The 20,508-nt window shown below is 40.1% G+C and overlaps 1 protein-coding gene across 2 annotated transcripts in view; it reads right to left on the reverse strand.

The window, feature by feature from the left end:
• eps8l2 (EPS8 signaling adaptor L2) overlaps nucleotides 1-20,508 on the reverse strand; it is a 142,279-nt gene that overhangs the window by 16,804 nt on the left and 104,967 nt on the right. For both annotated transcript variants that reach the window (XM_061969527.2, XM_061969526.2), the window contains 3 exons: nucleotides 9,899-9,987; nucleotides 9,738-9,812; nucleotides 1,408-1,556 (listed from right to left, as the gene is read on the reverse strand). In XM_061969527.2, the coding sequence (XP_061825511.1) occupies nucleotides 1,408-1,556; nucleotides 9,738-9,812; nucleotides 9,899-9,987 (313 nt within the window). The remainder of the gene's footprint in view (nucleotides 1-1,407; nucleotides 1,557-9,737; nucleotides 9,813-9,898; nucleotides 9,988-20,508) is intronic.

Here is a 20,508-nt window from a genome sequence, read left to right on the forward strand (position 1 = left end):
TGCTCACCCTATCTCTAAGGGAGAGACCCGCCACCCGGCGGAGGAAACTCATTTCGGCCGCTTGTACCCGTGATCTTGTCCTTTCGGTCATAACCCAAAGCTCATGACCATAGGTGAGGATGGGAACGTAGATCGACCGGTAAATTGAGAGCTTTGCCTTCCGGCTCAGCTCCTTCTTCACCACAACGGATCGATACAGCGTCCGCATTACTGAAGACGCCGCACCGATCCGCCTGTTGATCTCACGATTCACTCTTCCCTCACTCGTGAACAAGACTCCGAGGTACTTGAACTCCTCCACTTGGGGCAAGATCTCCTCCCCAACCCGGAGATGGCACTCCACCCTTTTCCGGGCGAGAACCATGGACTCGGACTTGGAGGTGCTGATTCTCATCCCAGTCGCTTCACACTCGGCTGCGAACCGATCCAGTGAGAGCTGAAGATCCTGGCCAGATGAAGCCATCAGGACCACATCATCTGCAAAAAGCAGAGACCTAATCCTGCAGCCACCAAACCGGATCCCCTCAACGCCTTGACTGCGCCTAGAAATTCTGTCCATAAAAGTTATGAACAGAATCGGTGACAAAGGGCAGCCTTGGCGGAGTCCAACCCTCACTGGAAATGTGTCCGACTTACTACCGGCAATGCGGACCGAGCTCTGGCACTGATCATACAGGGAGCGGACTGCCACAATCAGACAGTCCGATACCCCGTACTCTCGTACACATTAGCGTAAAATATCAAATAATATTATTTATCTCATTCACGTAAGAGACTAGACGTATAAGATTTCATGGGATTTAGCGATTAGGAGTGACAGATGTTACAACAGCGTGGCATCGTAAAAAAAAGAGTGCGGGTACTTTCCTGGCCCGCCTTCAGTCCAGACCTGTCTCCCATCGAAAATGTGTGGCGCATTATGAAGCGTAAAATACGACAGCGGAGACCCCGGACTGTTGAACGACTGAAGCTCTACATAAAACAAGAATGGGAAAGAATTCCTCTTTCAAAGCTTCAACAATTAGTTTCCTCAGTTCCCAATCGTTTATTGAGTGTTGTTAAAAGGAAAGGCCATGTAACACAGTGGTGAACATGCTCTTTCCCAACTACTTTGGCACGTGTTGCAGCCATGAATTTCTAAGTTAATTATTATTTGCAAAAAAAAAATTAAGTTTATGAGTTTGAACATCAAATATCTTGTCTTTGTAGTGCATTCAATTGAATATGGGTTGAAAAGGATTTGAAAATCATTTTATTCTGTCTATATTTACATCTAACACAATTTCCCGCACAACACCTCCACTAATAGTGTATGCAATGTTATAGTTTCCACATTTTATTTGGATCTTAGTAGCGCAGGCCCTTGGTGTGACTCTTCATAAAATATGCAGAGTAGTGACTAAGAACCTTGGTTTGGTCCATCCTTCCCCAAGAAGCTCGAAGATGGTGGCCTCTTTAGGGGTCAGGTGACCATGCAGGAAGTCCACAGCATCTTTGGAGAGGTGGGGGGAGATAATAGAACGCGCCAGCTCCGGACTCCCACAGCTTTGCAGCACCTGTGCACATAGGTAAACAGATTTTTGTTAACGTTCTTATTAAGTTGTTTTGTTTTGTGGACACAAGTGTCAAACTCCAGGTGTCAGGTTCAAACACTGATGACATCTATTAAACAAGACAAGAAGCAAAGAATCAAACAGAGACAGAATTCAATTTGGACTCAATTGAGGAGAGACGCCGGGACATTGTACTCTTGTACAATCTCCAGCACGCTCTGGCGAACGATTGTACTCATCATCATCAGCCGTTGTCAGTCCACTGCTGGACGAAAGCCTCGGCATGTTTCTGCCATAGTGAACGATCTCTAGATGCTCCCTGCCACTGCACTGTTCCTTCTGGAACTGCTGGGGACTGGGGGCCGTCTTCTTGGTGTACTTTTCATGCTGGTTATTAGCCTACACCTTCCACGCTGGCTTGGTGCGGGTTGGAAGGGGTATTTTATATCAGAGATCCTTCTCCTAGACTAATTGCCTTACTGGGCTGTTGAACTTAGTCTGTTCTGTTGGTTGTCCGCGCCCCAATTACCCAGGGACCCGCTCACCTTTATGGCGCTGACCGCCCGCCAGTCACAAGAGAAGGTGCAAACGGTTCTTTGTGTGCATTTTATAGACGTTAGTTGGGACTCACTAACCCCACACACAACCTCCCATCTCATGCCTGGATGTAGTTTTAACGTCATACCCAGGATTGTACTCATCCTTCTTTATTTGACTTTCTCCGACCACAGCTGCTTTCAGAGGGAAGTGGGTCGTAAACAGCGTTGCCTTTGGTTACCGGACAGTTCAAAAGAAGAGTAGTTCAAAAAGAGGTTCGTAAAATAGTTCAAAAAGGAGGTTCAAGAAGTGTTCTCCTGAAAGGGAGTCTGGTCCTGCTTCCTCTCCGCTTTGAAGTCCTTGGGTTAGATTAGAACAATATCTTTCTGTTGATTTCCATACATGAAAGAAAACAGAACACCTTCATTTTGCTCCCCCCCCCTACACAGTGGAGTTTTACGAGCCTTACTCTTGGTAGGTTCCAAAGACAGCTTTTGTCTTCTCACCAGACACTCAATGTAACACAACCTTTTTGTGATAACTTACAAAATATTATTCTAACACCAGGACCGAGGGCCAGATCTGGCGCATTTTTTTAGCCTGGAAACAAAGTGCGAAAATTAAGTACTTATCTTTTTGATGAAATGTGCATAAACCAGTGTAGGTGCCACTGGAAGCAAGGTGGGTGAAGTGTTTTGCCCAAGACACAACAACCGTGATCAGGATGGCGGAATTTAGGATCGAACCTGCAACCCTTAAGTTGCTGGCACGTCCGCTCTACTATCCGAGCGACGCCAAGCCCAATATTCAAACAAACCCCGTTTCCATATGAGTTGGGAAATTGTGTTAGATGTAAATATAAACGGAATACAATGATTTGCAAATCATTTTCAACCCATATTCAGTTGAATATGCTACAAAGACAACATATTTTATTTTATTTTTTATTTTTTTGCAAATAATCATTACGTTTAGAATTTGATGCCAGCAACACGTGACAAAGAAGTTGGGAAAGGTGGCAATAAATACTGATAAAGTTGAGGAATGCTCATCAAACACTTATTTAGAACATCCCACAGGTGTGCAGGCTAATTGGGAACAGGTGGGTGCCATGATTGGGTATAAAAACAGCTTCCCAAAAAACGCTCAGTCTTTCACAAGAAAGGATGGGGCGAGGTACACCCCTTTGTCCACAACTGCGTGAGCAAATAGTCAAACAGTTTAAGAACAACGTTTCTCAAAGTGCAATTGCAAGAAATTTAGGGATTTCAACATCTACGGTCCATAATATCATCAAAAGGTTCAGAGAATCTGGAGAAATCACTCCACGTAAGCGGCATGGCCGGAAACCAACATTGAATGACCGTGACCTTCCATCCCTCAGACGGCACTGTATCAAAAACCGACATCAATCTCTAAAGGATATCACCACATGGGCTCAGGAACACTTCAGAAAACCACTGTCACTAAATACAGTTGGTCGCTACATCTGTAAGTGCAAGTTAAAGCTCTACTATGCAAAGCGAAAGCCATTTATCAACAACACCCAGAAACGCCGCCGGCTTCTCTGGGCCCGAGATCATCTAAGATGGACTCATGCAAAGTGGAAAAGTGTTCTGTGGTCTGACGAGTCCACATTTCAAATTGTTTTTGGAAATATTCGACATCGTGTCATCCGGACCAAAGGGGAAGCGAACCATCCAGACTGTTATCGACGCAAAGTTCAAAAGCCAGCATGTGTGATGGTATGGGGGTGCATTAGTGCCCAAGGCATGGGTAACTTACACATCTGTGAAGGCACCATTAATGCTGAAAGGTACATACAGGTTTTGGAACAACATATGCTGCCATCTAAGCGTCGTCTTTTTCATGGACGCCCCTGCTTATTTCAGCAAGACAATGCCAAGCCACATTCAGCACGTGTTACAACAGCGTGGCTTCGTTAAAAAAAAAAGAGTGCGGGTACTTTCCTGGCTCGCCTGCAGTCCAGACCTGTCTCCCATCGAAAATGTGTGGCGCATTATGAAGCGTAAAATACGACAGCGGAGACCCCGGACTGTTGAACGACTGAAGCTCTACATTGTCACGACTAGGATTGTGACGTGGTTTGTTCTCCCGAGGTGCAAAAGATTTGGACCATACGTGGCGTGAAGGGGAGTACATGATTTATTTAAACACTATAACTACAAAAAAAAAGGAAGCAAACAAAAGGCGCGCACAAGGGCGGAAGTACAAAACTTGACTATAAACACAAAACTTGCACAAAGGCAGAAACTATGAACAATTAAACAAAACTTGCAAACTATGGCATGAATAAAGAAAACTTACTTGAACGAGAAACCGGCATGAAAAAAGAGCAGCAAGGGTCTTAAGGGTGTGTGGAGAATGTGCAGAAGCATAAATGTGGGATGTCACCAGAAAGACAAACTGAAAACAATGAACTTAAATACTACAGACATGATTAACGAAAACAGGTGCGTGACTCAAAACGTGAAACAGGTGCGTGACGTGACAGGTGAAAACTAATGGTTGTTATGGTGACAAAACAAAAGTGCACAAAAAGTCCAAAAACAAAACCGAACATGACCAAAACAAAAACATGATCACACAGACATGACATACATAAAACAAGAATGGGAAAGAATTCCACTTTCAAAGCTTCAACAATTAGTTTCCTCAGTTCCCAATCGTTTATTGAGTGTTGTTAAAAGAAAAGGTGATGTAACACAGTGGTGAACATGCCCTTTCCTAATTACTTTGGCACGTGTTGCAGCCATGAAATTCTAAGTTAATTATTATTTGCAAAATAAAAAATAAAGTTTATGAGTTTTAACATCAAATATGTTGTCTTTGTAGTGCATTCAATTGAATATGGGTTGAAAATGATTTGCAAACGTTTATATTTACATCTAACACAATTTCCCAACTCATATGGAAACAGGGTTTGTATACATATTCTGTTACAAGCTTGTGAAGGCAGCCATAACAACTGTGTTTTAGAATATTAAATATAGTTGTGGTATATTTACAGTAAATGACAATATTCACCTCCGTGTAGCCTTTCCAAATGTATCCTTTATTATTGAGTTATTAATTGGTAATAATAATAATAATAATAATAATGGATTAGATCCACATAGCACTTTTCTGGACACTCAAAAGGATTCACAGAGCAGTGAGGACCCATCGTTCATTCACGCCACATTCACACCTTTATGGTGGTAAGCAACATTGGTAGCCACAGCTGCCCTGGGGTAGACTGGTGTAAGCATGGCTGCCAATTTGTGCCTACGCCCCCTCCGACCAAATGTTCATTCACATTCATGCACAGGTGTGAGCGACACTGTCTTGCCCAAAGACACAACGGTCGTTACTAGGATGGCGGAAGCTGGAATCGAACCTGGAACCCTCAAGCATGGCCGCTCCGCCATCTGAGCCATATCGCTCCAATGTAAGAAATGTAACTTAAGGTATTTATTTGTAAAGCAAGCACACATTTTCTTGGCTTTTTGAGTGATCTACATTGTGTTCAATCACTACTTTATATGTATAGCAGTCTCATGACTATAAGTAGATATCATGACTACAACTAATATCATTTACAAAACCCAAAACCAGTGAAGTTGGGACGTTGTGTAAATCGTAAATAAACACAGAATACTAATTTGCAAATCCTATTTAACCTATATTCAATTGAATAGACTGCAAAGACAAGAGACTTAAAGTTCGAACTGGAAAACCATCCGGATTGTTATAGGTGCAAAGTGTAAAAGCCAGCATGTGTGATGGTATGGGGGTGTATTAGTGCCCAAGACATGGGTAACTTACACATCTGTGAAGGCACCATTAATGCTGAAAGGTACATACAGGTTTTGGAGCAACATATGTTGCCATCCAAGCAACATTATCATGGACGCCCCTGCTTATTTCAGCAAGACAATGCCAAGCCACGTCTTACAACAGCGTGGCTTCATAGTAAAAGAGTACGGGTACTAGACTAGTCTGCCTGTAGTCCAGACCTGTCTCCCATTGAAAATGTGTGGCGCATTATGAAGCCTAAAATACCACAACAGAGACCCCCGGATTGTTGAACATCAAGCAAGAATGGGAAATAATTCCACCAAACAAAGCTTCAAAAATTGGTCTCCTCAGTTCCCAAACGTTTGCTTCTCAGGAACTGCTGGTGGCAAACCCGAAGATGCAGAGATGGCAGGCTTGTTGCAGGAAAACATGACTTTTAATGTCATAAATAAAATGCAGAAAAACAGGAATCAGGAACCAGGAAACAGGCAAATTGGAAATAACTAACAGCATACAGCAAACAAGAACCAGAAACCAGGAAACAGCAAACAATACTCCACACTGCAAAAAGTCAGTGTTCAAAAACAAGAAAAAAAAATGCAAAAATGAGGGGTATTTTATTTGAACTAAGCCAAAATTATCTGCCAATAGAACAAGAAAATTTGGCTTGTCAAGACTTTCTAAAACGAGTAAAATTAGCTAACCTCAAGGGACCCAAAAATACCTTAAAATAAGTATATTCTCACTAATAACAAGTGCACTTTTCTTGGTAGAAAAAAAAGAAGACCTTTTTGCTCAATATGTTGAAAAATATTCTTAAATGAAGCAAATGCTAGTGCCATTATCTTGACATAATGATATGCGCTCGGCATTACATTTCTTGAAACCAGCAAACTTATACTAAAAACTAATTTATTGTTCTTAATGGAAAGGCAACAAGGCAACCGCTTGTTACTCTCGGGGTCTCCTAGCCGCTCAGGCAAATCATATTGTCCAGAAATGCATTTTTCCATGGATAACATGACATCATCGCGCCAAGTGTGTGCTCTTTCAGTCAATTAGTGCGCATATATACAGCCCGGCCCCCGGCCAAAAAATGTTTAATTGTAATTTTGAAAAATGTATCTGAATGTGCATGAACTATTTCTGTTCAAAATTGTTAGAAATGTTAAATGTTTAAATATTAACTGTCAGTTTACTGTACTGTGCCAACTGTACTACTATATGAGTACCTATTTTCTATTGTTTCATTGAAAATAAAACAGCAAAGTCCATTTGGCTGTCATCTGTTTTAATTATGAGACACAATTGTGTCAAAATCATAATTTGTAGAGATGATGACTTTAAAAAAGTAGTTTTATACTTGTGAGTGTTGATGACACAGCTTTGCAACACTTGATATTCTAGTTTCAAGCATGTTTTACTCAATATAGGTCATCAAATCTCAGCAACAAGCTGTAATATCTTACATTTAGGACCAAAACACTTAAAAAAAGTAAAACACTCTAACATAAAATATGCTTAGCGAGAAGAATTATCTTATCAGACAGAAAATAAGCAAATATCACCCTTATTTGAGATATCTCATCTTACTTAGAGGAGGGCGAGGCAGGTATAAATAGTAGCCTGATTGGCAATTGCCACCAGGTGTGCCAGACTGCCAAGCAGGTACAGGTGAGGGAAACAAGCACTTGCAGGAAAAGGAACCAAAATGATGAGTGCTGACAGGAAATAAAACACAAACACAGAGGAAAAACCAAAACATAACCAAACTGTTAGTGACAAGCCTGACAATACTGAGTGTTGTTAAAAGGAAAGGCCATGTAACACAGTGGTAATAATGCCCCTGTGACAACTTTTTTGCAATGTGTTTCTGCCATTAAATTCTAAGTTAATGATTATTTGCCGTTTCTCAGTTGGAACATGAAATATCTTGTCTTTGCAGTCTATTCAATTGAATATAAGTTGAAAAGGATTTGCAAATCATTGCATTCTGTTTTTATTTACCAATTACGCAACGTGGCAACGTCACCGGTTTCGGGTTTAGTACATTAGTTCAAGTTACAGCGAACAAATATGTACCGAAAAAGTGTTCTAGTATATTCAGTCACAGACTGCTGACTACATGTTGAATGAGGGGCTTTAAAATGTTAAACTGCTGCTTTATCTCAAGCGTATCAAGCAAATTTGGAGTTTCCGGGTAAAAGTGCAGCACGTCTATGCAAAGTCAACCACAGCAGCTTGCTTCTTTCCAGCAGGGTGTGGTTCTAGCTTGATAAAACCTACGTTATGTTAGTGCAGCCGCTCCTGAGGTTATGCCTCGTGTGTGTGTGTGTGTGTGTGTGTGTATGAGTTGGGAAATTGTGTTAGATGTAAATATAAACGGAATACAATGATTTGCAAATCATTTTCAAGCCATATTCAGTTGAATATGCTACAAAGACAACATATTTGATGTTCAAACTGATAAACATTTTAATTCATTAACTTTAGAATTTGATGCCAGCAACACGTGACAAAGAAGTTGGGAAAGGTGGCAATAAATACTGATAAAGTTGAGGAATGCTCATCAAACACTTATTTGGAACATCCCACAGGTGTGCAGGCTAATTGGGAACAGGTGGGTGCCATGATTGGGTATAAAAACAGCTTCCCAAAAAAATGCTCAGTCTTTCACAAGAAAGGATGGGGCGAGGTACACCCCTTTGTCCACAACTGCGTGAGCAAATAGTCAAACAGTTTAAGAACAACGTTTCTCAAAGTGCAATTGCGAGAAATTTAGGGATTTCAACATCTACGGTCCATAATATCATCAAAAGGTTCAGAGAATCTGGAGAAATCACTCCACGTAAGCGGCATGGCCGGAAACCAACATTGAATGACCGTGACCTTCGATCCCTCAGACGGCACTGTATCAAAAACCGACATCGATCTCTAAAGGATATCACCACATGGGCTCAGGAACACTTCAGAAAACCACTGTCACTAAATACAGTTGGTCGCTACATCTGTAAGTGCAAGTTAAAGCTCTACTATTGAAAGCGAAAGCCGCCGGCTTCTCTGGGCCCGAGATCATCTAAGATGGACTCATGCAAAGTGGAAAAGTGTTCTGTGGTCTGACGAGTCCACATTTCAAATTGTTTTTGGAAATATTCGACATCGTGTCATCCGGACCAAAGGGGAAGCGAACCATCCAGACTGTTATCGACGCAAAGTTGAAAAGCCAGCATGTGTGATGGTATGGGGGTGTATTAGTGCCCAAGGCATGGGTAACTTACACATCTGTGAAGGCACCATTAATGCTGAAAGGTACATACAGGTTTTGGAACAACATATGCTGCCATCTAAGTGCCCCTGCTTATTTCAGCAAGACAATGCCAAGCCACATTCAGCACGTGTTACAACAGCGTGGCTTCGTAAAAAAAGAGTGCGGGTACTTTCCTGGTCCACCTGCAGTCCAGACCTGTCTCCCATCGAAAATGTGTGGCGCATTATGAAGCGTAAAATACGACAGCGGAGACCCCGGACTGTTGAACGACTGAAGCTCTACATAAAACAAGAATGGGAAAGAATTCCACTTTCAAAGCTTCAACAATTAGTTTCCTCAGTTCCCAATCGTTTATTGAGTGTTGTTAAAAGAAAAGGTGATGTAACACAGTGGTGAACATGCCCTTTCCCAACTACTTTGGCACGAGTTGCAGCCATTAAATTCTAAATTAATTATTATTTGCAAAAATGCATTCAATTGAATATGGGTTGAAAAGGATTTGTATTCCGTTTATATTTACATCTAACACAATTTCCCAACTCATATGGAAACGGGGTTTGTAAAAGTGTAGCTCTTACCAATTCCAAAGGGCCAAAAAGGAAATGCACCAACTCTGACGCACTTGGATTCTGGACGTGTTTCTTCAGTTTGGCCTGTAATGGATCCAACGACAGAGCCAATGAGCACTGAGGTCATGATGAGAACAAGAAAAGGTGGCTTAGAGGCTGTGATATCTCACCAAGAGGTTGAAGGCCAGCTTGAGTTTCTGCAGGCTATCAATGAACTCTTCTTCAGAGGGGGGCTTGGCTCGCAGGGTCAGCATGCCCTCTGTCAACAAGCAGGCAAAAACAAAAACAATGAGCACTTTCATAGTGTTACCAGCAGTCTCTCACTCTTTGGCCACGGTTAAAATGACATTGTTGAAGGAAACTGGATGAAACTTAACACTAAACTAGATGAGGCAATTCCTGAAGAAATTGCGTGCGAATGCTCCGATGCCGAAGTTGAACTGAAATCCTTGGAATTTTTTTTAGAATTGTTGAAGTAGAGCACACAATTCCCAAACAGGCTGAATATTTTTTTAAGTTGGAACAGTTTGAATTAAATGAAACATGTGGGAGTTGTGGAACTTTGAAGAATGTCCCATTGATTTCAATGGGAAATTCTAAAAATATTTGGGAATTTCAGAAAAAAATGGATTTTTTTTTTTTTTAAATGGGAAAAAAATTGAATGGTCTTAATGAGTTGAAATGGTTGGCGTTGAAATTTTTCAAATCGGTTGAGAAATGTTGAAGCAGTAACATGTTGAATTGAGAAATGGTATTACGGAATTCCTGGAATTTCGGGAAAACCGAGAGTTTTTGTAGTTCAAAAAACAACTTTGTTTTTTGTCCTGATTAAGAGGAATGTTTTGACGGTAAAACGGTTGAAATGCGTCGAAAAATGTGGAAGGAGTAGTCGCATACTTGCCAACCTTGAGACCTCCGATTTCGGGAGGTGGGGGGGCGTGGTTGGGGGCGTGGCTAAGAGGGGAGGAGTATATTTACAGCTAGAATTCACCAAGTCAAGTATTTCATATATATATATATATATATATATATATATATATATATATATATATATATCAGAGGTGGGACCAAGTCATTGTTTTGCAAGTCACAAGTAAGTCTCAAGTCTTTGCCCTCAAGTCCGAGTCAAGTCCCGAGTCAAGACAGGCAAGCCCCGAGTCAAGTCCAAAGTCAAAACTGGAAAGTCTCAAGTCAAGTCCTAAGTCCTGCATTTTGAGTTTCGAGTCCTTTCAAGTCCTTTTAACCACAGACTAATATATTAACACAGATTGTGTATGCTTTTCAAACGCTGTATTTATTTATTAAAACAAGTGCATTTTAAATTGCAGGAAAGAAAATTGTGCTGACATTGCACTTTATAATAGCACTATTAACCAGTCATTTTAAACATTAACTCATTCCTTTACAGAACAAACACATTGAAAAATAAAGTGCAAATGTACTTATTTGTACAAAAGTGTTAACATTGAAAAAACATGACATATACGTGAACATAACAAAAAAGTTGTACTTTTTATATGTCAGGGCCCTATGCTGCATTGCATTTGCAAAAGACCAAATTAGCCAAGAGTCTGTCAGTCATTTGTGCACGATGGGGGCGTAGTATGATGCCACCATGGCTGAAAACTCGCTCCACTGGAGCACTGGAGGCAGGCACTGCCGAGACTCTCATGGCCACTTGGAACAGTGAAGGAAGAGTCTTCATGTTCAATGCCCAGAACAAAAGGGGGGAGAGAGTTGTTTTGGGTTGGTGCACTACTTGTAAGTGTATCTTGTGTTTTTTATGTTGATTTAATTAAAAAAAGAAAAAAAAAAAATTATTTCTTGTGCGGCCCGATACCAATCGATCCACGGACCAGTACCGGGCCGCGGCCCGGTGGTTGGGGACCACTGAGGTAAACAACCAACAGTATGTCAGAAAGCTAGCTAAAACGGTACACATATTCATAATATAGTATACATTTTAACTGACCTTTATTTGACTATTTTTGTCTTTTTTTAGGTGGCTAAAATACGCGGTGCTGCTGACCGCCGTCTAACGTTACGTGTGATATATTGACTAACGTAACCCTGCTTAAAAAAAATCACTGAACAAAAAGTATGAATAAGGTAGTGAACTGCAACAGATTCCCGTGTTTGCAATAACGTTATAACGTTAGCAGTGAGTTTACAGCCTCACTGATTTAACTACACAGCAAATAAAAGTCACGTTACTTAGCCAATAAACGTTATCTTACATTCAAAACTTACCGTTCTTTGTGCAACTTCAAATGCCGGACGAAGTTGGAAGTTGTTTCCTCTCCATCAGTAATTTTCGAACCGCATGTGTTGCATACTGCAAACCGTTTTGTGTTGACCACCTCGTAATTTTTATACCCAAACAAAATTATTTTAGGTATCATTTTTTGTTCACTGGCGTGTGGTTTGGACATGTCTTCTTCGTTGGTTGTCCTGCAATTTGATTGGATGAATGATGTGTGATGAAAACAAAGTAGATCTAATTTGATTGGCTGTTGTACTGAGACCACACCAGCTGACACACGCAACGCTGATAGACAAGTACACAATGAAAAATACGGAGCGCTCCCGAATAACTTTTTCATCTTTGGGTTTTGGGGAAAGTAGCAAGTCATGTCAAGTCATGTCAATTCAAAAGGCTCAAGTCCAAGTGAAGTCACAAGTCATTGATGTTAAAGTCTAAGTCGAGTTGCAAGTCTTTTTACATTTTGTCAAGTCGAGTCTAAAGTCATCAAATTCATGACTCGAGTCTGACTCGAGTCCAAGTCATGTGACTCGAGTCCACACCTCTGATATATATATATATATATATATATATATAAGAAATACTTGACTTTCAGTGAATTCTAGCTATATATATATTTATTTTATTATTATATATATATATATATATATATATATATATATATATATATATATATATATATATATATATATATATATAAATAAAAGAAATACTTGAATTTCAGTGTTCATTTATTTACACATATACACACACATAACACTCATCTACTCATTGTTGAGTTAAGGGTTGAATTGTCCATCCTTGTTCTATTCTCTGTCACTATTTTTCTAACCATGCTGAACACCCTTTCGCAGGTGCCCAGAAAGGTTTCGAGTACCACCAAAAAAAACGGAATCTCTGAAGACAGTATAAAAATCTGTGTTAAAGGTGTACAAATACTGTTTGTATAATAAGCATGTTATTGTTTACAAATGAGGGTTAAGAGTTCAGTACTAAAAAAAAAAAAAAAAAGAATGTGGCCTAAGTACAGTTTTTTAATTGAGCTGCTGCATTTTTTGGTTGGGTTGTTTATTTATTTTGAGTAACTTCTATATTTCTAAAAGGGGAGGAATGTAATAGAGTGATCTATGTTTGTTTGTTGCCATCTCCTGGTGAGTGTTGGCTATAGCGTACTGGGGTTACTTTTTGGTTGGCCAACGATTTACGTGGTGTTGCGCACCTGACGTCAAGTGTGTGAGTCTGTTCTGAAGTGTACAGTAAAGAGACGTACTTCATCACCTCGCCTGGTTATTGCCTCCAACTCAATATATTACAACAACATTGCTGTTTACGGCAGACGAACTGCTTTACGGTAGAATAAAACATGACTGCTGTTGTTGTGTGTTGTTACCGCGCTGGGAGGACGTTAATGAAACTGCCTAACAATAAACCCACATAAGAAACCAAGAACTCGCCCTCGGTCATTCTACAGTTATAACGTGTTTGGGCAGGCACGCTGTTTATATTGTGGAAAAGCGGACGCGAATACAGGCTGTTGACACGTCACTCAGGTCCGCATGGAGCTGGAGGGGGCGTGGCTTCCAGCTCCGCCTGAAATTCGGGAGATTTTCAGGAGAAAATTTGTCCCGGGAGGTTTTCGGGAGAGGCGCTGAATTTCGGGAGTCTCCCGGAAAATCCGGGAGGGTTGGCAAGTAAGAGTAGTCGCCAGAAAAAAGGCTGGAAATAGGACTTCTGGAAAATCCTGGAATTTTTTTGAACTTGGAAACATTATAGTTTGAATTTCCAGAATGGTGGAATGGGTTGAAGGTAGAATGGTTTAAATAGGTTGAAAAATGTGGAAATGGTGAATGTTTGAAAAATGGCCAATTCATTTTGAATAGGAAAAAAATGTCCCAGAAAACCGAGGAATCTGGAAAATCTGGGAATTTTTGGAATTTGTCAAGGGAAAGCCAGCGATTCCCGAATAGGTTGAACAGTTTGAAGTTGGAACGGTTTGAATCAGGTGAAAAATGCATACTTGCCAACCCTCCCGGATTTTCCGGGAGACTCCCGAAATTCAGCGCCTCTCACGAAAACCTCCCGGGACAAATTTTCTCCCGAAAATCTCCCGAAATTCAGGCGGACTCGGGTCCATGAGGACCCGAGTCCGCTAACCCACAATATAACCAGCATACCTGTCTAATCACGTTATAACTGTAAAATGATGGAGGGCGAGTTCTTGGTTTCTTATGTGGGTTTATTGTTAGGCAGTTTCATTAACGTCCTCCCAGCGTGGCAACAACACACAACAACAGCAGTCACGTTTTCGTCTACCGTAAAGCAGTTCGTCTGCCGTAAACAGCAATGTTGTGACACTCTTAAACAGGACAATACTGCCATCTAGTGCATTTGATGAAAGCACTTTTGTGCGTGCCACACATCAATGCATCATCAGAGAGGGTGTTCAGCATGGTTAGGAAAATAGTGACAGAGAATAGAACAAGGATGGACAATTCAACCCTTAACTCAACAATGAGTAGATGAGTGTTATGTGTGTGTATATGTGTAAATAAATGAACACTGAAATTCAAGTATTTATTTATATATATATATATATATATATATATATATATATATATATATATATATATATATATATATATATATATATATATATATATATATATATATATATAATACAATTAATTTATATATACGTATATATATATATATATATATATATACATATAATTGAAAAAAAAAATAAAAAAATAAAAAATATATATATATATATATAGCTAGAATTCACTGAATGTCAAGTATTTGTTATAAATATATATATATATATATATATATATATATATTGTATATATATGAAATACTTGACTTGGTGAATTCTAGCTGTAAATATACTCCTCCCCTTTTAGCCACGCCCCAACCACGCCCCCTCCCACCCCGACCACGCCCACCTCCCGAAATCGGAGGTCTCAAGGTTGGCAAGTTTGAAAATGTGGAAGGTAGAGCATGCCAAAATCTGGAGAAGAAGAAGAATATGTTGAAGTTGAATAATAAATAGATGCATTTTGGTGTAGAAAACCATATGTGTGAATGCTTTGGAGCATTCACACAATTACCATCTCTGCTAAAGGTTAGGTCAACCAATAAGCAAGAATGTTTACCATAAAGCCTTCTCAACCTGGAATCCATCTCAAATAATCTTTAACAGGAGGAGGTTGTGATCTAGTCTGCTCATAAAACGTCTCCACATTAGATCCAGATTAGAAAACAATCTGTAAATCAAAATGTAAAATTTTCTTTGAAATCTTCAAATTCATGTATACCAGGGGTGTCAAACTTATTTTAGATCAGGGGAGGCCACACGGAGAAAAATCTACACCCAAGTGGGCTGAACTAGTAAAATCACGGCATGATAACTTAAAAATGAAGACAACTTCAAAAAATACAACAAACACATTCTGAAAATGTACTAATCATAATTTTTTTTTTTTTTTTTTTACACTTACATGTTGCGGTTAATAGTATGTTATCTTTATTTGTTGTCATTTATATTTGCTGAATAAATGATGTGATAATGTTCATCAGTCAACTCACTGGTGTTAATTTTCAATCTATCAAGATAAAAAATAATATCAAAATCAAATTACAGGATGTTATTTATGTAGTTTGATCATTTTCCTCGACTGATGCACTAACATTATGTATTTTATTTTTTTTAGTATCATCTACAAACCCCGTTTCCATATGAGTTGGGAAATTGTGTTAGATGTAAATATAAACGGAATACAATGATTTGCAAATCCTTTTCAACCCATATTCAGTTGAATATGCTACAAAGACAACATATTTGATGTTCAAACTCATAAACTTTCTTTTTTTTGCAAATAATTAACTTAGAATTTCATGGCTGCAACACGTGCCAAAGTAGTTGGGAAAGGGCATGTTCACCACTGTGTTACATGGCCTTTCCTTTTAACAACACTCAGTAAATGTTTGGGAACTGAGGAGACACATTTTTTAAGCTTCTCAGGTGGAATTCTTTCCCATTCTTGCTTGATGTACAGCTTAAGTTGTTCAACAGTCCGGGGGTCTCCGTTGTGCTATTTTAGGCTTCATAATGCGCCACACATTTTCAATGGGAGACAGGTCTGGACTACAGGCAGGCCAGTCTAGTACCCGCACTCTTTTACTATGAAGCCACGTTGATGCAACACGTGGTTTGGCATTGTCTTGCTGAAATAAGCAGGGGCGTCCATGGTAACGTTGCTTGGATGGCAACATATGTTGCTCCAAAACCTGTATGTACCTTTCAGCATTAATGGTGCCTTCACAGATGTGTAAGTTACCCATGTCTTGGGCACTAATACACCCCCATACCATCACACATGCTGGCTTTTACACTTTGCGCCTATAACAATCCGGATGGTTCTTTTCCTCTTTGGTCCGAAGGACACGACGTCCACAGTTTCCTAAAACAATTTGAAATGTGGACTCGTCAGATCACAGAACACTTTTCCACTTTGTATCAGTCCATCTTAGATGAGCTCAGGCCTAGCGAAGCCGACGGCGTTTCTGGGTGTTGTTGATGAACGGTTTTCGCCTTGCATAGGAGAGTTTTAACTTGCACTTACAGATGTAGCGACCAACTGTAGTTACTGACAGTGGGTTTCTGAAGTGTTCCTGAGCCCATGTGGTGATATCCTTTACACACTGATGTCGCTTGTTGATGCAGTACAGCCTGAGGGATGGAAGGTCACGGGCTTAGCTGCTTACGTGCAGCGATTTCTCCAGATTCGCTGAACCCTTTGATGATATTACGGACCGTAGATGGTGAAATCCCTAAATTCCTTGCAATAGCTGGTTGAGAAAGGTTTTTCTTAAACCGTTCAACAATTTGCTCACGCATTTGTTGACAAAGTGGTGACCCTCGCCCCATCCTTGTTTGAGAATGACTGAGCATTTCATGGAATCTACTTTTATACCCAATCATGGCACCCACCTGTTCCCAATTTGCCTGTTCACCTGTGGGATGTTCCAAATAAGTGTTTGATGAGCATTCCTCAACTTTATCAGTATTTATTGCCACCTTTCCCAACTTCTTTGTCACGTGTTGCTGGCATCAAATTCTAAAGTTAATGATTATTTGCAAAAAAAAAAAAAAAAATGTTTATCAGTTTGAACATCAAATATGTTGTCTTTGTAGCATATTCAACTGAATATGGGATGAAAATGATTTTATTCCGTTTATATTTACATCTAACACAATTTCCCAACTCATATGGAAACGGGGTTTGTGTACTGAAGTAGCTCCAGAGTTGAGAAACAGAATCTCTGATTAGAGAAATGTCTTGCATGCAGAAAAAGTGTCACATGACACAACAATGCTGCTGTAAGAGAAGTGAACCATCACTCAAAGTCAACGTATTTGGGCAGTATTCTTACTTTGCTCCTTCAAATAGTGCATGGTTGCGTTTTTAATGTCATGTCTTCCACAACGCAAACAACCATCTCAATTCATATTCCCACTATTAAACAAATACCGTATTTTTCGGACTATAAGTCGCATTTTTTTTTTTCATAGTTTGGCCGGGGGTGCGACTTGTACTCGGGAGCGACTTATGTGTGAAATGATTAACACATTACCGTAAAATATCAAATAATATTATTGATCTCATTCACGTAAGAGACTAGACGTATAAGATTTCATGGGATTTAGCGACAGATTGTTTGGTAAACGTATAGCATGTTCTATATGTTATAGTTATTTGAATGACTCTTACCATAATATGTTACGTTAACATACCAGTTGGTTATTTATGCCTCATATAACGTACACTTTGTCATGTCTGTGTAATCATGTTTTGTTTTAAGTCATGTTTTGTTTAGTTATAGGACTCTTTAGTTTCTTTAGTTTAGTCTTTTCACTCCCTTGTCTTGTTTCCATGATTACCCCATTAGTTTCACCTGTTCCACGTTTGGACTCATTGTGCACTCTTGATTGTCACCATAGCAACCCATTAGTTTTCACCTGTCACGTCACGCACCTGTTTCACGTTTTGAGTCACGCACCTGCTTTCACTAATCATGTCCATAGTATTTAAGTTCATTCTTTTCAGTTTGTCGTTCTGACGACCTCTCCACATTTATGCTTATGTACTCTCTTCATCCTCTAAGATCCTGCTTCATGTCCCTTGTCAAAGTAAGTTTTTGTTCCATGTTTATAGTCTTTTTGTTTTTCATAGTTTGTTCTCCGCCACTGTGCGCGCTTTCATTTATTCCTTTTTTTTGATAATAATAAATAAATCATGTACCTTCATTCCCGTCTCGCCCGAGCCAACTTTCCGTTGCATCCCGGAAAAGCACACACCCAAGACCAAGTCATGACACACTTATTCAGCCTGTTGTTCACTATTCTTGATTTATTTTAAATTGCCTTTCAAATGTCTATTCTTGGTGTTGGCTTTTATCAAATAAATTCCTCCAAAAAATGCGACTTATACTCCAGTGCGACTTATATATGTTTTTTTTCCTTCTTTATTATGCATTTTCGGCCGGTGCGACTTATACTCCGGAGCGACTTATACTCCGAAAAATACGGTATGTAGCATAATCTACAAAGATACAATGAATTGCTTTTGCGACATCTAGTGGACACATTTAGAACAGCTGTTCCTTTCATTCAAAAATTTCGGCTCATTTTTATATGTAGCAAACTCATCCCGCGGGCCGGATAGAACCTGTTCGGGCCGTACGTTTGACACCCCTGCTGTGTACTGAAGTAGCTCCAGAGTTGAGAAACAGAATCTCTGAATAGAGAAATGTCTTGCATGCAGAAAAAGTGTCAAATGACACAACAATGCTACTTTAAGAGAGTTGAAACATCATTCAAAGTCAACGTATTTGAACAGTATTCTTACAAACCCCGTTTCCATATGAGTTGGAGAATTGTGCTATGTAAATATAAACGGAATACAATGATTTGCAAATCATTTTCAACCCATATTCAGTTGAATATGCTACAAAGACAACATATTTGATGTTCAAACTCATAAACATTTGATGCCAGCAACACGTGACAAAGAAGTTGGGAAAGGTGGCAATAAATACTGATAAAGTTGAGGAATGCTCATCAAACACTTATTTGGAACATCCCACAGGTGTGCAGGCTAATTGGGAACAGGTGGGTGCCATGATTGGGTATAAAAACAGCTTCCCAAAAAATGCTCAGTCTTTCACAAGAAAGGATGGGGCGAGGTACACCCCTTTGTCCACAACTGCGTGAGCAAATAGTCAAACAGTTTAAGAACAACGTTTCTCAAAGTGCAATTGCAAGAAATTTAGGGATTTCAACATCTACGGTCCATAATATCATCAAAAGGTTCAGAGAATCTGGAGAAATCACTCCACGTAAGCGGCATGGCCGGAAACCAACATTGAATGACTGTGACCTTCGATCCCTCAGACGGCACTGTATCAAAAACCGACATCAATCTCTAAAGGATATCACCACATGGGCTCGAGAACACTTCAGAAAACCACTGTCACTAAATACAGTTGGTCGCTACATCTGTAAGTGCAAGTTAAAGCTCTACTATGCAAAGCGAAAGCCATTTATCAACAACACCCAGAAACGCCACCGGCTTCTCTGGGCCTGAGGTCATCTAAGATGGAGTCATGCAAAGTGGAAAAGTGTTCTGACGAGTCCACATTTCATATTGTTTTTGGAAATATTCGACATCGTGTCATCCGGACCAAAGGGGAAGCGAACCATCCAGACTGTTATCGACGCAAAGTTCAAAAGCCAGCATCTGTGATGGTATGGGGGTGCATTAGTGCCCAAGGCATGGGTAACTTACACATCTGTGAAGGCACCATTAATGCTGAAAGGTACATACAGGTTTTGGAACAACATATGCTGCCATCTAAGCGCCGTCTTTTTCACGGACGCCCCTGCTTATTTCAGCAAGACAATGCCAAGCCACATTCAGCACGTGTTACAACAGCGTGGCTTCGTAAAAAAAAGAGTGCGTGTACTTTCCTGGTCCCGCCTGCAGTCCAGACCTGTCTCCCATCGAAAATGTGTGGCGCATTATGTGTTATGATCCGCTGCCCGGATCATAGTTTGTTTATGTTTTCTAGTTACTTGTGTTTACAGCACCTCTTGATTTTGTTTTTTTTCAGTTGCCATGTCGGCCGATTACATTCACCTGCCTCTGGTTAGTGTTCGGGACGCGCACCTGTTGCCCGGGCACTAATCAGAGGGCTATTTAGTCTTTGCCCTGGCCTCACTCGGTCTGGCTTTCTAGTTTGTTCTTACACAACTGTAACGACGAGGTCGCATCGTGATGCGGGTGTTGTTCTCCCAAGGATGCAGACGGCTTCGGACACAGCTTGCAGGTAGGAATATGATTTATTTAAAATATAAATCATACGATGAATAAACAAAAGACATACACGTAGCACAAAAGGCAAAAACAAAAGGGCTAGCGCGGGAGCTAGCAAGCCAAAATAGCCTAGCGT

This window comes from Nerophis lumbriciformis, linkage group LG10, assembly GCF_033978685.3.
Source record: "Nerophis lumbriciformis linkage group LG10, RoL_Nlum_v2.1, whole genome shotgun sequence".
Taxonomy (NCBI): Eukaryota; Metazoa; Chordata; class Actinopteri; order Syngnathiformes; family Syngnathidae; genus Nerophis; species Nerophis lumbriciformis.